The sequence below is a fragment of the Cibotium barometz genome, chromosome 49 (assembly GCF_041138505.1).
Source record: "Cibotium barometz isolate CiBa-2024 chromosome 49, ASM4113850v1, whole genome shotgun sequence".
Taxonomy (NCBI): domain Eukaryota; kingdom Viridiplantae; phylum Streptophyta; class Polypodiopsida; order Cyatheales; family Cibotiaceae; genus Cibotium; species Cibotium barometz.
In genome coordinates this window covers 25,316,747-25,337,937 of record NC_141094.1, presented here as the reverse complement: position 1 = coordinate 25,337,937, position 21,191 = coordinate 25,316,747, and the positions used below count along the sequence as shown (strand labels likewise).

General features: G+C 41.2%; 1 protein-coding gene across 1 annotated transcript; it reads right to left on the bottom strand.

The window, feature by feature from the left end:
- Positions 1-11,708: 11,708 nt before the first annotated feature.
- On the bottom strand, positions 11,709-13,175 carry LOC147610425 (uncharacterized). Its single transcript, XM_086786329.1, has 2 exons — positions 12,819-13,175; positions 11,709-12,743 (listed from the first exon to the last, which is right to left on the bottom strand). Exons 1-2 carry the CDS (start codon positions 13,101-13,103, stop codon positions 11,907-11,909), a joined length of 1,122 nt encoding a protein of 373 aa, XP_086642455.1. The 5' UTR covers positions 13,104-13,175; the 3' UTR covers positions 11,709-11,906.
- Between the last annotated feature and the right edge of the window lie 8,016 nt (positions 13,176-21,191).

Here is a 21,191-nt window from a genome sequence, read left to right as displayed (position 1 = left end):
CTTTTGTGTTTATGTCCTCTCTATAGACTCCTTTTCCCTGTCTTTTAGTTCGACCTTGGTTTTTCAACAGTTTTTTGTCCCTTGTTTTTATGGAGAAGATTTCTTGTGCATTACCCATAAAAAATGCCATCATCCTTGGTAATGACAAAATGTGTGCCCCTGTCATTGACAAGCTCAACCGGTCAGCCATACTGCATCAGCACATCCTTATACAAACACTTGGCTACGAATGCTACGGTATTATCTTGCAATGCCCAAGCTTCAACCCATTTGGTGCAATAATCCGTGGGGCTAACTATCAGAATATACCTGCTCCCAGTTCTTTGTGATGTTGGCTTTATTGGCCCAACAAAATCCAATCCCCACTTTTGAAAAGGCTCCAACGGTAATATCGGTTGTAGCGGCGTCCTGTCCTTAGCTGCTGGCTGCCCTAGTCTTTGATAGGCATCACAATTCCTGACAAACTTCTGTGCATCCACATGTATAGACGACCACCAACAGTCCGGCTTGCAATACTTTCTTAGCAGTAATTGGGCCCGCAAAGTGTCCACCACAGCTACCCCCGCTCATGGGCTTCAGCCCAGCACCACTTCCTGCTCCATTAGCAATACACATTGCTGCACCCATCAAATTCTTGTGGTATAATTGTCCCAATACTACTTCAAAATTTCAGCTCCGAAGAAGTGCTAATCTTTTTCGTTGATCTATCGATAGATGAGCTAGCATCTCCCTAGAAACCAAAAAATGTAGCATCTCATCATACCATGTCTAGGGAATCTGCACACCTATATCTTCCGCCTCTGACTAGACTACAAACAAGTGTGCATCAGGAAATTCATCTTCCACCCCTACTGGCAATTCTCCATTATCTAGTTTGGACAAATAATCGGCTATAACATGCTGACTACCTGGTCAATGCACCACAATATATCTACACACCTATATCTTCAGTGGACTGCAAACAAGTGTGCATCAGGAAATTCATCTTCCACCCCTACTGGCAATTCTCCATTATCTAGTCTGGACAAATCGACTATAACATGCTGACTGCCTGGTCGATGCATCACAATATACTCAAATTCCTACAATAGCACCCATCGTGCTAATCTTCCCATCAAATTCTGTTGCTTCACCAAGTACAGCAATGTAGAATGATCCACATGAAAAATGAACGAACGTCCCAGCAAATAATGCCTGAATTTCTTCACAAAATAAATCATCCCAAGACACTCCCATTCTGTCACTAAATAATTCTTTTCAGCATTGGATAGCTGGCGAGACTGGCATATAGAATACAGGCCGGAACCACCCATCCACATTCTTTTGCATCAAAACACTACCTATTGTGGTATCCGAGGCATCCACAAAAACATGAAAATCCTGCTCCCAATCTGGGGGCATTAGCACTAAAGCCTTTGAAAGTAATAACCGCAATCTTCGATATGCTATATCGCAGTCGGGAGTCCATTGGAACTAAAACTTCAGAATATGTGTCACCAAATTTAACAGTACCGCAATATAGGCCAACAACTCGAGATGTCTTCCATGCCACCTGATCTGCCCCAAAAATTGGCTTACTTCCCCTGGGTTGCGTGGTGTAGGCGCCTGCATAATAGTTGCCACCTTACTAGGATCCATCGCAATGCCATCCTTAGAGATGATATGGCCCAGTAACATGCCACTTTTTACTGCAAACACGCTCTTCAGCAGGTTGAGGCTCAACCTAGCCTCCCGACATTTCAGCAAACATAACCACAAATGCATCAAATGCTTACAGAATTCAGTGAAAACATTGAAATCATCCAAGAATACCCGCATAAACTCCAACAAGTAATCTCTAGAAATTTCCTGCATGTCCCACTGAAAGGTGGATGGAGCATTCCGAAGTCCAAACCACATGACGGTATAGATGAACACTCCCCAATTTGTAATAAATGCGATTTTAGCCTGATCCTTTGGTGCCATCCGCACTTGGTTATACCCATTGAACCCATCCAGGAAAGAGTAAATGTTGTGGCCTACTAAATCATCCAAGATACTATCAATGTACGGCAAGGGAAAAGGATCCGGGATAGTGGCCGCATTAAGTTTGTAGTAATCTACGCAAATTCACAATTTCTTATTCTTCTTGGGTACTATAACAATTGGGGATATCCATTCTGCTTTATCCACTAGAGCAATAAATCCCACTCACACAATCTATCCAATTCTTCCTTAACCTGTTTAGCCACATGTGGATTCATTTTGTATCTCTGCTGCCTAACACAGGTACCGCATCAGGTTTCAAATTGATCTTATGCTCGTAAAACTTTGGGTCCCCAAACCCTTCATATCAGAGTAATCTCATGCAAACACATCCTTGAATTCCTACAAAACACGTTAATCAGATCTTCTCGAAACTCTATTGAACAACACTAATCTTCACAGGTTTGTCTTCCGATAGCTCACCCAAATTTACTGTATGCAATTCCTCTTCCTTGGCCCTAGTCTCACTGTTTGCATCTATTTCTCGAAATTCCTTTCCTGCAAAACAGTAACTCTTTTATGTCCAACTCAGCCAATTCATCAGCAAGTTTTTGATTATCCCCGTCTTCTGCTTCGCTTCCGGCTCCCTTTGTAGATTGATACCCCTGTTGAATTTCTTCAATATCAATAACACAAAGTGACAACAGATATTCATTAATTGCCGGAAACTCTGCTTCCGCATCATCATCCAAGCCTTCCACCATATTGATGGTCTCTACAATGATCGGTCTGGCAGTAGCGGACAATGGGCACCATTCTTCAAGGATCGGTCTGGCAGCCGAAAATGGGCACCATTCTTCAAGAGTGACTAACTTTCTTCTTCCCCCTACGGAGTGTCAGCACATTTGTTTCCCATTTATGCTTAACTCTCGCCTGCTAGAGCCAAGGCCATCCCAGCAACAAATTAAAATCAGCATGCGCTCCTTCCATATCCATAACCACTAAAGACAACTGGAACTATATTCTAGCCAACTCCACCACCATATCCCGTAAAATTCCAAGAGGATGCACCCGCCTTTGATCTTGCATCCGAACCATAAAAGGTGATGCCTCCCATTGCATTAAGTCATACTTCCGATAAGTAGCGGTGGTTATAATATTGACTCTAGACCCACCATCAGCAGAGCTTGATCAATGAGATGTCCTCTATACTTCACTGTAGTTACCGGAATACAAGTGTTTGACAATGGTACCGCATCCACTGGGCCTTCCATCATCTGCTGGACTGCATGGCTTGCAGGTCCACATGTTGGTTCCTTGGGTTAGTAATCTAGTCTCTGAATGCGGGTACCAGTTCGAACAGTTACCCCAGCGGTATAGTGATGGGATACTGCCATAAAGATGGAATTTTCGGAGTCAAAGTCAGACTCGATACCTTGATAGTCTCCTTGCTCAATCTCCTTTGTTGGCTAATGTTTTCTCTCATGTCCATTCCCATTATGGTACTCTGGCTACTACTGGTATTACTTTCTCCGATCTCCCGGACAGGAACCGTACTTCGTCCCCAGTTCAGAATAGACTGGCGGCTGGTTGGCAGGCTAAGTGGACAATTCATGTCTCACCGCCTCCTGCTGTGGCTAGTCGTCGATAGGATCCTTGTCTATGATATCTTGTGCCTTCACCTTAGCACCGGATCTGGTTACGATATTGACCGTCAGGGCTTCATCTAATTCCACCAACTCCACCATACTGACACTCGGTCGATGCCTTTCCTGCTGACTTTGCTTGCTTTTTTGCCTTCTGGGAATCGTACGCTGCTACCTTTGGACATTACAACTGCCACCTCTAGGTAAAACAGACAAGTTTTAGGGCGTGCAATGGCACCGCGACCTCGACCTCTTCCACCACCAACTCTTCCGCCCCTGAACGAGCTACCTTGGAATTCTTGCTGTGTGTGGGCAAAAGATACCATCGGGTTAGAAGATTTTGTACCCTACCATTTGCCTCTGCCTGCCTTCCGTGTTCTACCATTATAATGGCAATCTTTCGTATTATGGGTAGAAGATTTACAAATCTCACACCAAGCGCTAATTCAAAGCACATTCATACACAGGGTGCCCCAGATTCTTGCATGTAACACAGCAAATACCCTTATATGAGTTCTTTCCAGTCTCACTTTGACTTGAGGAGCTTTGGGAGTGCTCCACATGGTGATCATTTTTATAATCTTTCCCCTTCTTCGACCTTTTCTTGGGCTTCTGGGCTTCCTCATCCTTTGAGTCCTCACTCTCATCTGAATCAAACTTCAAACTATCATCAAAATCTTTACTATCACTTTCCTTACCCTTTCCTTTTTCGGTCTTCCTCTTGGTTTTACTGGCCTTGCCTTTCCCATAAGTGTCTAATGAGTGGCCCACCCGTATAGCTTGCTCAATGACATCTTCCAAGGGTACAATTACCATATCCACTGTTGCCATTGCCGTCTGCAAATCCTTTGTGAGACAGTGTCACAAAGTACAAATTCAGCACCTCCACAGGGTTGGTCTCGCTGAGCCATTGAACCCTCTGCAACAAGATTCGAAAACATGCTGCATAATTCTCCACATCCTTTCGGCCTTGCTTTAACTCCTGTAGGCCCTCTAGGATTTGTGGCACTGTCTTCTCTTTCCTGAATCGTCGTAAAAACTACCGCTGTACCTCATCATAAGTCAGGAAGTGATCCACTAGATACTCTGCCAGAGCCAACAACGTGCTGCTTTACCCTGCACCGTTGTCTCAAACACCACCTCCTTATGTGCGGCATATATTGCCCCAGGCACGTTTAATGCATAGTGTTTGTCAAACTGTCTAACATGAGCATTAGGGTCTTCCAAGGACTTTCCACTAAATTTGTTATATCAGATGGGTGGTACAGCCGCTATCACTACCTAGAAGTGGAAATAATTACCTCACAACTCCAGATGGTGAACCAGGTAACGGACTATGCCTTCTCTGGGACTCAGATCATCTTACGCCAGGCAACGATCGAGCTCTTCGACAGTTGGTTGAGGGCACTAATTCATCCTCACTCGTTTGCAGTTCCCCATCGGATGCAACACCATGGTGCTCCGCAAAACTGGATTATGGCCTCTTCGACGACGCGGTTCACCGGTATGGGGAACAATCGACGACAGCAGTCCTTGAGAAAGTGTGCGCATGAAATCACCGGGGATCCAATGATCGTGGTTGCCATGTGTTATCTGTCATAATTGATAAGATTAATGTAGATAAACTGCGTAATTTCAAGGAAAACAATCGTCAAGAATATAATCTACTGTAAACACAGAACATGGCAAAGATTTGCACACACAAAAAACACACAGAACTCAAAGACAAGATAACCTTGCTAATTTATTCATGTACTTCTTACAATTTATAGCAGGCATACAAGCACCGCTTGACGTTCCAGTATGACTGGTTCATTAATTGTTCATACCGATGGCCACCCAATACAACGTTAGAGACGCTCGTTGTATGAGATCAATTGAAAAAATTTACGTATGAGATACATTCATTCATGTTATTTTATACAAAGAAATTGGAGCCTACCTGCACACAAAACCCAAGCGCTAGGGCAGGATGTGATGGCCACGGGCTTGAGAGTAGGGGCGTCAAGCAGCAGAGGACATCAAGCGATGCTCATATTTGTAAATACCCTTCAATGACAATCATGCACAATGAAATTACAACCTTTAACACCATATTAGATAATTTGGGAAAAATCCCATTCCCATTTGAAAAATGGGAGCATGGTGAACTTGTCCAAAAGTTTGTCAAAACCCCCTCATGTGACATATCATCGGAAAGATCTTGAAGAGTAGAATCTAAATCTACGATCTCCGACAAATTTGGAGTTAGTATGTTTAAGATATGTCCAAAACTATATGGAGTAATTGATTCCCAAAATGTGAGATTTTTTCCAAATTACCTAATATTGACTTCTTTGTTCAATATCGCACTCCTGCTCTAAATCTTTAATGTGTACACTCCAAAAATCACCTCCTTGTTCAATATAGCACTCATGCCCTAAAGCTTTAATGATTGCACTCCAATATAGTGACTCTTATTCTGACGATTGGTATTAAATCCATAACAATAGTGGCTCTTTTCTACAAGTAAATTCGGACCACAAGTAAGCTCGACTTCATGACTAAGTCAGTCAAACACTAAAGTAATCTTGGACCAGTAGCAAACTTGGACTAGTAGTAAACTCGGACCAGTAGTAACCTTGAATTAGTGGGATCAAATTCAATTAGCAGGCCATCGGATTCTATGTTTGTATCCACCGATGACTCATCACATGTATTTGCAGATGCTGCGCCAATCGTCGTAAGAGAGCATTATGCTGCAAGATGCGAGAAACATAAAAGGAGATCATCAGCCCATTGCACATAAGGGTAGGGGTACTGCTAGTCCTGGAAGGCCAATGAGAAGAGGCACCAATGGTAATCCGTCATGAAACTTTGCCAGAGGTAATCCTGGAAGGTGCGGTGCTTGGAAGAACAATCCTGGCGGCGGCAGAGGCAATGGTGGCAAGGTTACAATAAGGAATCTGGACAAAAGCAATCTCCCACTCTGCACCTCTACCTTCACTTGCTATGGATGGTGAAGAGGTAACTCTAATGGCTATCTTTTTCCACTGCCTTTGCCTCCTACAACATCAACAACAGCGGCCAAAGCTATAGCAATAGATGATGCTTCTTCACAGTCTGTCTCTGTATCCAATTTCTCTTGCTATCCTAATGTTGTGGAACTGATTCTTCTCACTCCAAACTTAACTGGGAGAGCTAGGCGGTTCCACGACGGGCTGGACAGAAATTGTTCAAACTTGCACAGATGTTGGAGCTTGTACCATTTGGATACAAAATAAGCTCAGAATATCACTCTGTTTGTGTGGAACCTCCTACCTTCAAGAGGCAATCCCACTGCCAAACCAGAGGGCCAAAATTTACTATTTTTGCATAAATGGAGTCTATAGGTGTTATACTTGATGTTTGATGCATGGGGGTCACAAAACCTACAACTTTCAGTTACGCGGTTCCATGTTACTAGGGCAGTTCCACAACTGGAGTAGGCAAACAACAATCTAACTTGACAGGATTGAAGTATAGGCTTCATACAACCCTCCCGTAAGAGCATCCGTAAGAGCATATACAGTTTGAACACCATTTGATCTACCAAATCTCAATTTTACTAAAACAGAACCGCATTACATCCTGTTTTCTCACAGCACAAACAAATCACATAAAAACTGAACCAAGTTTCCACTAAAACCCAAAAATACATAAAAGCAACAAAAACATTAAAAAATACATCAAAAAATAAGAAAAAAAAGATAACATATGTACTTGAGGTCTGGCCGGTATCTCAGTGACCACCAAGACTCTGAAATTGCTTCTCGAGTACCAACCCCTGGAAGTGGCACTTGTTTGGTTGGCAATTTCGAGAGTATCTTAGAGTTTTCCTCGGACTCTCAATCAGATAAATCAGATACTATCTCAAGGACCATGAGTGATATTTCCATGGATCTAGACAGATCCCTAGACATGCATCCAGCACCATCCACACAACAAGTAGGGGAAAGTCTGTGAATCGAGCCAGGGGCTTTCGAACACAACACCGAGCAGAAATTTGGTCCTATTACCCTAAACGCACGCCTAGGCCAGTTGCTGGAGGATGTGGGGACCTATCAGAGCGAGATGCATGTGCATGCAGAGGAACATAGTCAAATTGCATGGAAGCTCGCACGAAGCGAAAGGTGCACACGAAACTCTCTATGTTGGCGAACAGTAGGGTAAACTCAAAAGGAAAAATGATGGGAGCTGACTGATTAAGGGCTAACTGAATGCGAGCTAGCAAAAACACAGCTTATTGAAGGAGGAAGAGATAGATCTAGATCTAATTGAATCAAAATTGCTTGAAGCAAAGGGTGTTAAGATCTAAAAACCTCAAAAGTAGGATCAGTCTGAATGTGCAGAGCACAACTGTGTGGAGGGGAAGGAGCCACCCATCGGCACTAAGTCACATGCGGAGAGAGTGTGGGGGCCGTTCGCTGGATACAAGCATCACGCGCCATTACATTAGAGCAAGTAAATGCAGCCTAGACGTAAACTCGGCCCAAGGGGTCAGTGGGAATGCCGTCGCCGGAAGTGAAATTTATGGGGGTGAGAGGAATAAATGTGATATTGATGATGAGGATTTTAATGTTTGTAAGGTGGCATTTAATGGGATTTTCTTTGAAAAAGAAAAGAGACTCCTTTAACATATATATTTAAATGCCTCACAAATAGAGCTTACAACTTCTCTGTATCTTCTCTTTCGTTTCTCTCCCACTCCCCGTTGAAAGACATTCTCTTATAGAAAAAAGCAAGCTATGACTTCCTTCCTTCACAAAAAAGAACTTGCCACATTTGATATCTTTGATTTCGCCGCCTTCTCTTCTTCTTTCAACATCTTCGTTCTTCCAGACTTTACTGCATCTTTGTGATGAGTTATATTTTTAGTAGGTAGATGGCCTTTCCACATTATTCACCCGCTTGATTTCATACTATGCCCACTTTCCCGATCACACAAAGGTGTAAAACTACACTTAGACTAGAACATATATGTTGCAGTTCAAGCCCCTAGACATTTCTTTAAAAGAAATAAAAGTTTCCAAAAAAAACCATATCAACACATACATACATACATAGTATGTATGTATATCTATATGTGTATATGTGTGTGTGCATGTGTGTGCATGTGCGTGGGCATGTGTGTGGGCATGTGTGTATGTGTATGTGTATATATATGTACACATATATACATGTGCACATATATATGTACACACATGCACATATATATATGTATATATATGCGTGCGTGTATGTATGTACACACACACACACACATATATATATGTGCATGTGTGTATGTATGGCAACACACACACACACACATGTACACACATGCAGACATATATATTTGTGTGTGTGTCTGTACATATATATGTGTGTGTGTGTGTGTGTGTGTGTATGTTCACACACACACTTATGTATGTAAACACACGCATACACACAGACACACACATATATATACGTATACATATACATATATACATATATATATATATATATATATATATACGCACACACATATATACACACACACAGACACACACACATATATATATATATACACGCATATACATATGTATGTATGTATATGCCTGTATATATGTGTGTGTGTGTGTGTGTGTGGGTGTATGTATATATATATGTATGTATGCATGTGTTTACATGCATACACATATATACATGTGTGTGTGTGTGTAAACACACACACACACACACACACACATATATGCATATATAGATATATATATAAACATATATAGATAGATATATATATACATATACATATACATATATATATATATATATATAAATATATATATATATATATATATATACATATACATATATATATACACATATATATACATGTATGTATGTATGTATATATGTATATGTATGTGTATATATATATATATTATATGTGTATGTTCACACACACACATACACACACGTGTGTGTGTGTGTATATCTATATATATAGAGAGAGAGAGATTTGATCCAAAGGAGATATAAGATGAGAATAATTTATGGAGGAGCTTCTTTTCTAGCCTATTGAAGTATTTTAGATGTATTTATTTTTATTCTTCGTCTTGTTAAGGACCAATACAAGCTATACACTAGAAGAAGAAGATGAAGAAGAGAACAAGTGCGTGCTTATCCTATTGTTAAGTCCCGACTCCCCATACAAGTAGACTAGAACAAGAAGATGAAGAAGAGAACAAGTGTATGCTTGTCTTCTTGTCAAGTGCATGCTTATCCTATTGTCAAGTCCTCACTCCCCATACAAGTAGACTAGAACAAGAAGACGAAGAAGAGAACAAGTGTATACTTGTCTTCTTGTCAAGGCCCAATAGAAGTAGACACATGAACAAGTGCATGCTTGTGCTTTTGTTAAGTATAAGAAGATAAAGTGTTAGTAGTAGTGGATGTAGAAGCACATAGAAGTTTTTGAAGAAGAGCATTTTGCTTTTTTTTTGGCTCTTGTCTATACAAGTAGACTAGAACAAGAGGACAAAGAAGAATGCTTGTCTTCTTGTCAAGGCCCAAAAGTAGTAGTCTAGAACAAGAAGCAAAAGAAGAGAACAAGTGCATGCTTGTCCTTTTGTTAAGTACAAGAATATAAAGTATTAGATGGATGTAGAAGCACATAGAAGTTTTTGAAAGAGAAGAAGAAGAAGAGCATGCTTGACTTTTGCGCTTTTTTTTTTTGGTTCTTGTCTTAAGTAGAAGGAGAACCTTAAGTAGAAGGAGAGTATAATAGGATAATATATATAGAAATACTCTCCCCCTTGTTTTAAGTAGGAGGAGGGAGTATTTATAATGGCTTCTTGTCTTATGTAGAGGGAGAGTATTTATAATGGGATAACATGTATAGAATGTAGACCTAAAACTAGTTATTTGTCCCTTTTAACATTTATGATGATGTGAAGCACCCTATGACCACTTTATTGGGTAAGTATTTCTGTATTTTTTTAAAGGGCCTAGACCTAGGACTTTATGATGATATTGTTAACCCTTACACTAGACCTTAAAAAAAGAGAGCTTACAACCGAGTTACAACCCTAGACATTGGATGTGTATGCTGGATTGGCTGCCAGAAAATATGTTAAAAGCTGGGTGGTTAACATAATCCCCTTGGGACCTGATTTGGACTGAGATGACCCGGTCTTGCTGAGTGTTTTGCTGCCCAAGCAAGCCACCTTGCTGCACCCTTTGCAGCGCCATCTGATGTAATAATCCATGACACAGGCAAAATGCCGTAATCTTTAGCCATCAAAGCAAAGTATTTGTGACCCTCATGGAGCAAACCCTTTGATCTGGATATCTTTGAACGGTGTCAAGTCCTTCCCTTGCTCAGAATGTGCCCCTATGATGGCATCCCATGTAACCATAGAGATTCCTGAAACATCTTCTGAGCATCTTCCAATCTCCCACACTTCTCATACACTCTGCCAATGGCATTTGCAACGGCAGCATTTAGCCCGAATCCACTGTCTTGAATCTGTTTGTGGGTTTGCCTGCCCTGTCCAGCTAGCCAAGATGTTGATAAAACTTAGTTTGTTTCACTTGAAGCTGCTCGCTGCATCTTCTTGAAAAGCTCAGGAGCTTCTAGTCTGGTTTGGCTTGCTCTGGGCATAGAATGCAATCATAGCACTCAGGAGATGGCATTTCAACAAACACCTCCTGTGCCTCTTCCAGACTGCTGCATCTCCCATAAATGTTAATAAGTGCGTTACTGAAACTAATGTGTAAGGGTATCGTCGTGTCATTGCATGCAGTGGGAATATTGATATAAAGGTTACCCTGTTGGGCGGCCCAAACACTTTGTACATAAGCTGAGCCAACATTTGGAAAGCCTTTGCCCGTGTACACAACATGTAGCATCATGTTGCCATGTTAACCAGCACAGTCTGTACCGATAAGCACTAAATTCACTATGCAAGATGCTAATGGCTGGTGGAGCTTCAATAATTTTGTCCTAAATTCTAGACCTTAGAATACTAAAGCAAGCCTTGGTTGATGCATATGATAAATATAGATGGAGGAGTTTCAAACACCTTCTAGCTGCTGTCTAAGGTATATGATTAACATATAGATAGTATTAAAATAACATACACAACCCATCGATTTTACTCAATAATGGGTTTCAATCACCTTCAAAGGACAGATGACTAGCATAGACATAGCCACACTTTGTTTTGATTCAAATCCAAAAAGACATCACATGGAATAGGTGGTACAACTGCACCAGTCAAAAATTTGAACCAAACCAGTTCAGTTGGGAGATCAAGGTGATTTGATCAATTGACGTTGCTTGTTACAGTTGTGCTCATCTTCCTCTGATGACAAAGATGTGTCTTGATTGAAGTTGGTGGTTGGGATGCGCCAGAGTCGCTTCCGTTTATGCTTGTGCTGCCTCTGGAGGTGGTGCGGCGATTGCATCATCACGATCGTGGATCTCTCCTCCTCCTGCTCCCAGCTACTGCCACTCATCACCAGCAGGCTTCTCAGTGTGTACATTAACGAGCATCTCCTGTTAAGGAACAAGAGCCTCTCGCGGGCTTGGCTCAGCATGTATATCCTCGACTGCTGTGAGGATTGCTTCCTGCGCTCACCGCTGCTCGCGAATTTCTCCTGCACATGCTGCAGCATAAACCGAGGCATCCCTAGGAAGCTCTTGGATTTGGATGTGGATGTAGATGTGGATGTGGATGTGTCTTTGATAACCACCGTCGGGCAGGGGTTGCTGGCGCTGCTGCACATCAGAGGCTGAAGATCCACTCGGTCACCCACCTCCACGCTGAAATCGCACGAGTGGCTGCCCACAATCTGGCCTGCCAGATTGGTCACGATGCCCGCTTGCAAGCCCAAGGCCAGCCCAAACTTGGCAATGATGCCGTAGTCGAAAGGGGCGGGCGGCAACGACACTGCGCCCTCCACCATTGCGGGCACGCCCTCCTTCTCCGGGAAGGAGAAGCAGAAAATAGAGTCGCCTTGCTCCAGGCCACCGTCAATCTCCTCCTCGCTGCAGAGCTCTAAGCAGCGGGTGGAGGGGAAGGGGCGGTCCAAGGGCTTGACGATGCACAACTCGCAGCCTTGTTTGGAGAGGTAGGCCAGCTTCACCTGGAACAAAAGGGGGATTCGGCCGTAAGTGGGATACTCTACCAGGAAGAGGGGAGGAGGGCGGCCGGCGGATACCTCGGATACCCGGATCTGCGCCGCGACAGGGCCAGCAGGGACCAAAGACTCGCCGGATTCTCCCACCAGGCAAGCGAAGCCCAGGTAAACCGCACGGGCCATGAGCTTTGCATCTTTAGCGCCCACCAGGAAAGGGGACGTAGGAGCTGAAGAGCATGACGCTGCGCTGGTGCTGGCGCCGTCGCCGCCGCGGCCGCCGCCGCCGCCTATATCCGTTCCGTTACGCGGAGGAACGTGGTAGATGCGCCCCACCAAGGTGGACACCCGATCAAAGAGCGCGTTCATGCCGCCTGCTGACAGAAAATGGCGAGCTCGTCACCTCCCACGCTATTTCTATCGTTAACTCTCAAAAGCCAGGAATGCCTTCAAACCCCCTAAAAATAAACCTCCCCCCCTTAAATTACCTTTTTGGAAGACTAAGAGAGCTCACATAATTTTGGGAGACCAAGGGTCAGCTCACATAAATGTTTGAATATTTGTAAATTGTAATCCTCCCTTGAAATTGTCATCAATTCCCTTTACTCCTTGCTTCTAGTGTCGGATTAGACGACTCCTTGCTTCTACTCCCGGATTCGATGAGGAAGATCATGTTCACGCTTATCTTCCAACATGTCGTCTAAGCACTTGCTTCTTTGCAACATTGATCAAAATAACTTGGATTTGAGAGTATGATCAAAATTACACAAAGTATTTTTCTTCAATCCCATGAGGAAACATCTCTTTATTTGTGTATCATTGAGTTTCTCCCATGAACCATCTGGATTTGAGAGTGTGCTCAGATTGTATAAAGTGTGTCTTTCTTCAATCTCATGAGGAAACCCACGAGGAATCATTTCTTCATTTGTGCGCCATTGAGTTTCTCTGAATCCTCACATCACGAGTTCAAGGTTTTCATGTGCAAGATATAAACACTTTGTCTCAAGTTATCTTATTAGTAACCTCTTATTGGATGTGTTTCAAGGAGGGTTAGGATGAGCCATAACATTTTTGGCACCACTGCTGGGGAGTCATCCCCCTTGGCTTTTTCCATCATTTTTCCTCTAATCTATGCATTACCCATTTCCCATTATCTTGATTAATGGTTTCCCATGAAAAATATGTGGATTTGATGGTGATTTGTTATAGAATAGCTCTCTTTTTTGTTTTTGTAAAGAATGTTTTTTGCTTAATTTTTAGCTTAATTTATTGTTATAGTGGTTTTTCATGTTCTTAGGGCTTGCACATAGTTTGTATTAGGCTTAGTTTGCATCCATTGCATCAAACAATGTAATAGAATGTAATTTTTAGTTAATGTTAGCTCTCTTTAGTGTTAAATATAGAACTAAAATTATTAATTTTAGCTTAATTGTGTATTTTTTGTTGAAATTGTTTACACATTAGAGTGTTAGCAAGCATTAGGAATAGCTTGATATTTCAAAAAAATATTAAAACCATAAAAAAATCCTTGAATTTGATTATTTCTCTTAATGGACTAGTTTTTGTCATTAAGGGTGATTAATCTTGTTCAAGAGGTAAAAATTTTAGAAAATATGTTTATTGGGGTCTGAATTGATCATGTGAGTAGTCGAAATTAGTGTTTTTGAGTGTTTTGAGAGCATCTAAATGCATCAAAACACCTAATTACATCAATTGGAGGAATTTGACTCACTTTAATCCCATCGGGCTTTTGTCCTTTACCTAACCTTCCTACCAATCTTATACGTACCAACCCTTTGCAACCCCTAGATGCCCACACCTTAGATATACTGACTAGTCTAGGAAGGGGGGTAAGGACTCAATGAGCCTCTCCAACAAGAGCACTCACAGATGGCTCAATGACTCATACAAAAATACGGCCATACAAATTTCCAAAATTATGGGCAAATACGACGGCACAAATGATCCTGTTCAATTCATACAAATGTTTGAACAGCGATGCGAGGCCTTTGGAAACCCAAACTGCCCCACCAAGGTATATGCGTTGAACTTATGCTTAGAGGGAAAAGCTAGTCGATGGTTCATCACATTGATGCTGGCGATCAAGACCAACCTCAGAACCTTAAAGTCAGTCTTTATACATGGCTTTTCTAGACAAGGTGATCGGTGGAGTGCAACAAAAGAACTCTATTCAATTGAGTGGTGTAAACTTAAACGAAACCATTAGAGACTTTATCCTATAGATAAAAATCTTGGACTCACGATGTGTCATGGGAAAAATTAAACGATTTTCAATTGAAGAGATGTTTCATGATGGGCTTAAAGAAAAACAGCTTAACTTGATCATTGTATCCAACCCAAAAACATTTGATCAATGTTGTAAGAAGCAATACGTTTAGATAACAACATGCTAGAAGATGATCATGCTACGAGGTGTTCCTCATCTAAACCAAGTGAAGCAATGGCAAAAGAAAGATTGATCTCGAAATTGTCATTCTCGAATTTTATGCAGCCTTGCTTAAAAGCTTTCAATCGACACCTCTAAGAGAAGATGAGCTCCTTCAAAACCAACCATCCTTAATGCCTCTATAAGTGAGGAGTGAAATTCCTTATGTTAAGTGCAATCACTACAACCATCCCAATCTCCATTGTGCATATAAGACACATGTTTTTCTATACTGCATATATTGTAAATCCTTTGATCAGGATACTAAAAAGTGTCCCAATTCATCAACAATGGACTTAAGACCACTATCTCCCATGCACCACAAACAGAAACAGTACAAAGGGTAGAAACTGCTCAAGAAGTAGTTAATCGAACACTTCAGTGTTTCTATTGTCATGGACTTCACAAAGTGGCAGATTGCACAATTTGGAATACTTCCATGCCCATAGTCACTGACACTCTGCAACCATGTGTTAACGATGTGGCATTGAGTACATGTTCCAAGATTGCCCAAGATGAGTTGCTTCAATGCAACTAGTCTCACAAAAATACAACTCTTAACATCTTGAGTGTACAAAACGGGCAATTATCCATGGTACCCTTGAATGTGCTTACACTCTTACAAGTCAAGGCACAAGAAACAATAAAAAAGAACGCAAAAGATAATACCTCAACATGGTACCCTTGAATGTGCTTACACTCTTACAAGTCAAGGCACGAGAAACAATAAAAAAGAACGCAAAAGATAATACCTCAACATGGGTAGAATAGCATGCTTTAAAGAAGAACCCAAAAGAGAAAATAAAACCTTCTAAACCCAAGAAAAACGAGGGACAACAAACTATCAAAACCAAGGTTGAATTAAAGGATAAGAAAAAGAAGCATGTGGAGGACATAAACCCAAAAGGGGACATAAACCCAAAAGAGCCAAAAGCTACACATGATGTAGAAGCGTCCACCTCAAAGGCCACCACTCAAACCACAAAACCCATATGTGCGACACCAGATACAAAAACTAGAATTCGATCTTATCGCATGGGCAAATATAATGAAAAACTGACGATCCAAAGAAAGTCAGAAGATGAAACAAGTTCTAGTACATCACTTAGTGAGGATAAAACAAGTTCAGACTCTTCACTCAGTGTACCTCATAGACTAATCAAGAAACTAGAACCCACCCAACCACCCTAAATTGAAAATCATGAGTGATCACATGACACGTAGAATGCAAAAAGCAAGCTTAGGAGAGCATTCTTAGCATGGTTGAATGTTTCATAGGATCACCAGTTGTGATTGAGCCTAATAATGCCAAACCTAAAAAAGCAACCAAAATACAAAACCCAGAGGACTGCCACTTTCCCTTTCAAGAGGAAGACATACTCTAAGAGTCATTCAAGAAAGATTGCATGAATTATGCAATTGAGAAAGCACGTGAGGAATTCAATAATTCCCTTACAAAATTGAAGTAGTCTCTCAAAACCTCATTTGGGGAGGAATGCTCTTCTCTCATGGTGGTGAAGCCAGCATAAGATCAGCACTTGCACCTTTAAGGGCTCAACATGAGTTATACCAAGATATGAGGAGCTCCAAAGAACATGACTATGAGGATTCGCAAGTTTTCAAACATACCTCATTTAGAATTGTCAGAGGACAAAGTGTGCTAGTGTACACATTGGGTACTCTTGAAAAAGCTGAGAGCCAAAAAGGGGATGAAAGTGAATGGGAATATGAAACATAAATGGGATTTGAAGCTAAAACAAAAACTGAAACATCCATGGTTCCTCTTGAAGATTCTATCATGATTTGGTTAGATTTTCCTACATGCAATGATGTAAGCGCAAATGCAAACTGATTAGCCCTCGAGCTAGTAAAATAACATCATGAAAATAGACACTTGGGTGTCATTGGGACAACCTAAACTTATCCTACAAAAAATGGTCTTGCAAGAGGATCCAATGGACAAAACATTGAAGTTCCAAGTTACTTTAGCTATGCTACTCAAACAGTCGATGGAGATGTGGAATTTACATTCCATGTTACCCTAGATTCCCTTGAGTATGATGTTGTCCTTGGTGAAACTTGGATATGTGAATCGTTTTATTCAATAGATGAATCCATGCAAACAGTCACCTTGAACAGTCCTACAGGCATTGTAAAATTGCTACTACAGGAGGACGACACCTTGGAGGAGCTGGACTTCCAACATATCTTACTGAAAAGATCCCTAGGATTCTGGCCTGGATTGGAACTTTCCAATAAAATCACCACAGCTCAAGCATAGCTTTATCCAACACGAGAACACAATCTCATGACCCTGGAGTTATGGGATTTGTTAGTTCAACCAACACTCACTGCTCATCTTGAAAGAATTCCCTTTACACAGGACTTGAACATGCCATGTTTTGGGTACTTTTAACATATAATGTATATTGAAACTAAATCCCTTACTTGCAAGTTTTTTGTGGTTGAGTATGTATTGGAAGCAGATTTGATCTTGGGGCATAAATGGACTGTTACTACCCAAGCACCATTGTGCTTTGCTACCAGTGTGATAGGGTCATCACATGATGGTCAACGGCACAAAGGTGACAATACCATACTACGAGGACGAGGATCCAACTTTAATAGATTTCTATAATGTTGAACGCAAAATGTTACAAGCCTCTTCCACAGAAGTCCCTCTCTACATAATGACCTACCATCTGCGTCAATGACCAACTCTGATAAAGTATCTACTCCTTCAACCCCATCCTCACCAACAAAGTTCGATGCCAAAACCTTTCAATCAACAGCCATTCTTGAAGAAGTTCCCACAGTGCAACTATCTATCTCTAACAAGGAACTCAAAGGAAAAGCCCTAGAGCCTATGTCTCTTCATCGACAAACCTCACCAAAGGAGACAACCGCATGCTCGAAAGCCTCATCATCGACATCCACTCCATAAGAGACTCTAGCCTCGTCATCATCAAAAATACCCATGAGTCTCAAACCTGCAACCTCAGTGCCAACCAATGTGAAGGAGGTCCCAAAACCTTCCACTTCCACCAAAAAGAAAACTCCACCAAGACAACAAAAATCAAGGTATCTTAATGGTATCAAAAGGTGGGAGGAGAAGAAGCTACTTATAGCCCAAGGCTACTATGAAGGTACCAATAAAATTTGGGTGCCTCGACATTCAAAGCCTCTTCCTCAATTGAGCACTTAGGGACCAAGGAAAAATAAAAGTACTCCACAACACCGTCTACAAAAGCTTATGCAAGTTTCTCAAAGAACTCCACCAAGTCAACAAGTGTGGGTATCAAAAAGATTACTGCAAGCACAAGGGTACTACCAAGGGAATACCAACGCTTGGATTTCCAAGCCCATCACAAAGCCCCCTAAGCTTGCACAAAGAAAGAAACCTTAGCACCAAACGCATCAGCCACAATTTATAATGTTCATCAAAGATGGGTGCTTGTACATGTGGTTCAACAACATGAAGAAAGCCTCACTTCAACCCCAATAGCTTCACCTAAAGTTTGACAAGAATGGAGGCTCAAACAATACCATGAAGAAAGCCTAACTTCAACCCCAATAGCTTCACCTAAAGTTCGACAAGAATGGAGGCTCAAACAACACCAAGCAAGTCACTCAACCACTCTCGTACATTCAGCACACCTACACAAGAGCTTGTGTGTTCTAACAACCCCAATAGTAACCAACTAGTAGTCTTACCTACCGCCTCGACAACATTTGAGCCAACAATTCAAGAATCAATTCCCACGTCTGCAATGGGGACTTATGAGTGCATCAAAGACAAACTCACAATGCTCTTTTCACCCCTCTGGATGTGAAGCATAAGTGCAAAAACTACGCGGCGGACATAAGAACCTATTCTCTTAAAAAGGAGAGTAGCCACAAGAACCTGTTGCTTATAAGGTGGTATGCCAAAAAAAAAACACAAAAACAAGGGAGTAACGCATATGGCAACTCCCAAAGATCTTCAATAGCCATTATATTTTGTTAAGCTTATTGCTACTATTCTTTTAACTATATTAACGTAGCAAATGCTCCATGAGTACATATCCATACTCATGCATTGGAGAACATTGGCACCAAAGCCTCACCATCAACAACTTTCCAAGTCCATCTCTGGATGGGGGGAGCATGGTGGGCGAAAACCTAGTCAATGGTACAACCCATTGCGCCTGGAATTTCCTTCAAATATAAACCTCTCCAAACGATGCTATCATCTTCACAAATCAATGATCTCCAATCATTAATGAAGATATTTATACTAGCTCGCAAGTTGACGTAATTCTTTCAATCCTCGGCAACCAGTGGCTACTTCAACACAAAGCAGCTCAATAAGAGTCTATTTGACTCAATTCTTATACTTAATGTATATTTGCTTCATGTGAGCACTTAAATATACATAAAAAGCACATGGGAAGAAGCAAACAAGAATAGGTCCTACTCAATAACATTTGACAAGAATCCTGTCACACAAAGGGACATCATCAAAGGCCAATTTCTTCAAGTGATGAATGTCGCGTCATTGAATCAAATGAGGAACTAAGAAACAAATGTCGTTTTGATGATTATGTCTACATTCCTCCGGATCCTTCCCTCTCTTCTCTCCTATTATTTTAACATCTCTTAACGTCACTAACACAAATCACATGTAACCTTGCTTATGATTGCCAAAAACAAAGTGAGTAAAAAATTTCCCAAAAAAAACATGCTCACACAAATATAAAAATGCAATCACTCCGCAAAAAACCCCACCCCCTACCCATTAGGAATTCCAAATAAACCACTAACCTTTTCATTTACTAACTAGCTTTTCTTATTCCTTCTGGAGGAAAAAAGACCATTGAAGGTCACTCAATATCAAAGCCATCGACAAATCTTGTCCATTCTCCCCACATAAAGGTCTTCAACGTGATCACGAGGACGCAATCGCCATCAAGAAGGGGGGATGCTAACCCATTCCTAGGGTTAACAAGATCTATTTCCATTATCTTACATGAAGGAGTCATGATAGATACACCAAAGGGTCATACATTCAAGATATGAAGCAATAGTGTCCAAAGCTACAACTTGGACGAGTGCTCGTAATGGTGTGATGGAGTATTTATGACGATTCTTGCTTCAAGAGCATGTGGTAGAGTAAGTTAGGATGAAGTCCTAAGTGATGTACTTCATGCATATATTATGAGAGTAGTCATTGTAATAGCATTAGGCCTCTTATGAGAGTAGTCATTGTAATAGCATTAGGCCTCTTATGAGCCTAAAGTGCCCGTCCGGCCATAGTTTAAGTGAGTGTGAACACTTATGGCCATATATATAAGTGAATATCTCTCATAATACAACATACTCTCCCATTGTGCAATTGAGTCTTGCTAATCCTCTTGCTAATCCTCTTGCTAATCTCTCTTCCTAATGCATGATAATGAGTGTGTGAGTGAAGTGACGTGAGGGGAGGGACGAGTACCCGTGCAATGCGTCGGTGTGACAATATGCTCACGAGAGGCACAGTGGAATTGATTCTCAAGGAGTTGTAGAGCTTGGAGACCTCATCCCATATCATTTATTTACATCCTGATTTACATGACATCACATCTCATCCATTCATTCACATCTATCTGATCCACATCACATCTATTCATCACCTCACATCTCATCGCATCTATTCACCTCACATCTCATCACCTCTATTCACATCACATCCATCCATCCATCCATTCACATATATCTGATTCACATCACATCTCATCACATCTATTCACCTCACATCTCATCACATTTATTCACCTCACATCTCATCACCTCTATTCACATCACCTCTATTCACATCACATCTATCCACCCATTCATTCACATATATCTGATTCACATCACATCTCATCACATCTATTCACATCACATCTATTCATAGAATTTAAACATAGATTTTAAGAGAATTCTAATTTTGATATAAAAATTCTTTATGCATCTATTTATGCATAAAAATCAACTTTAATGAGAAT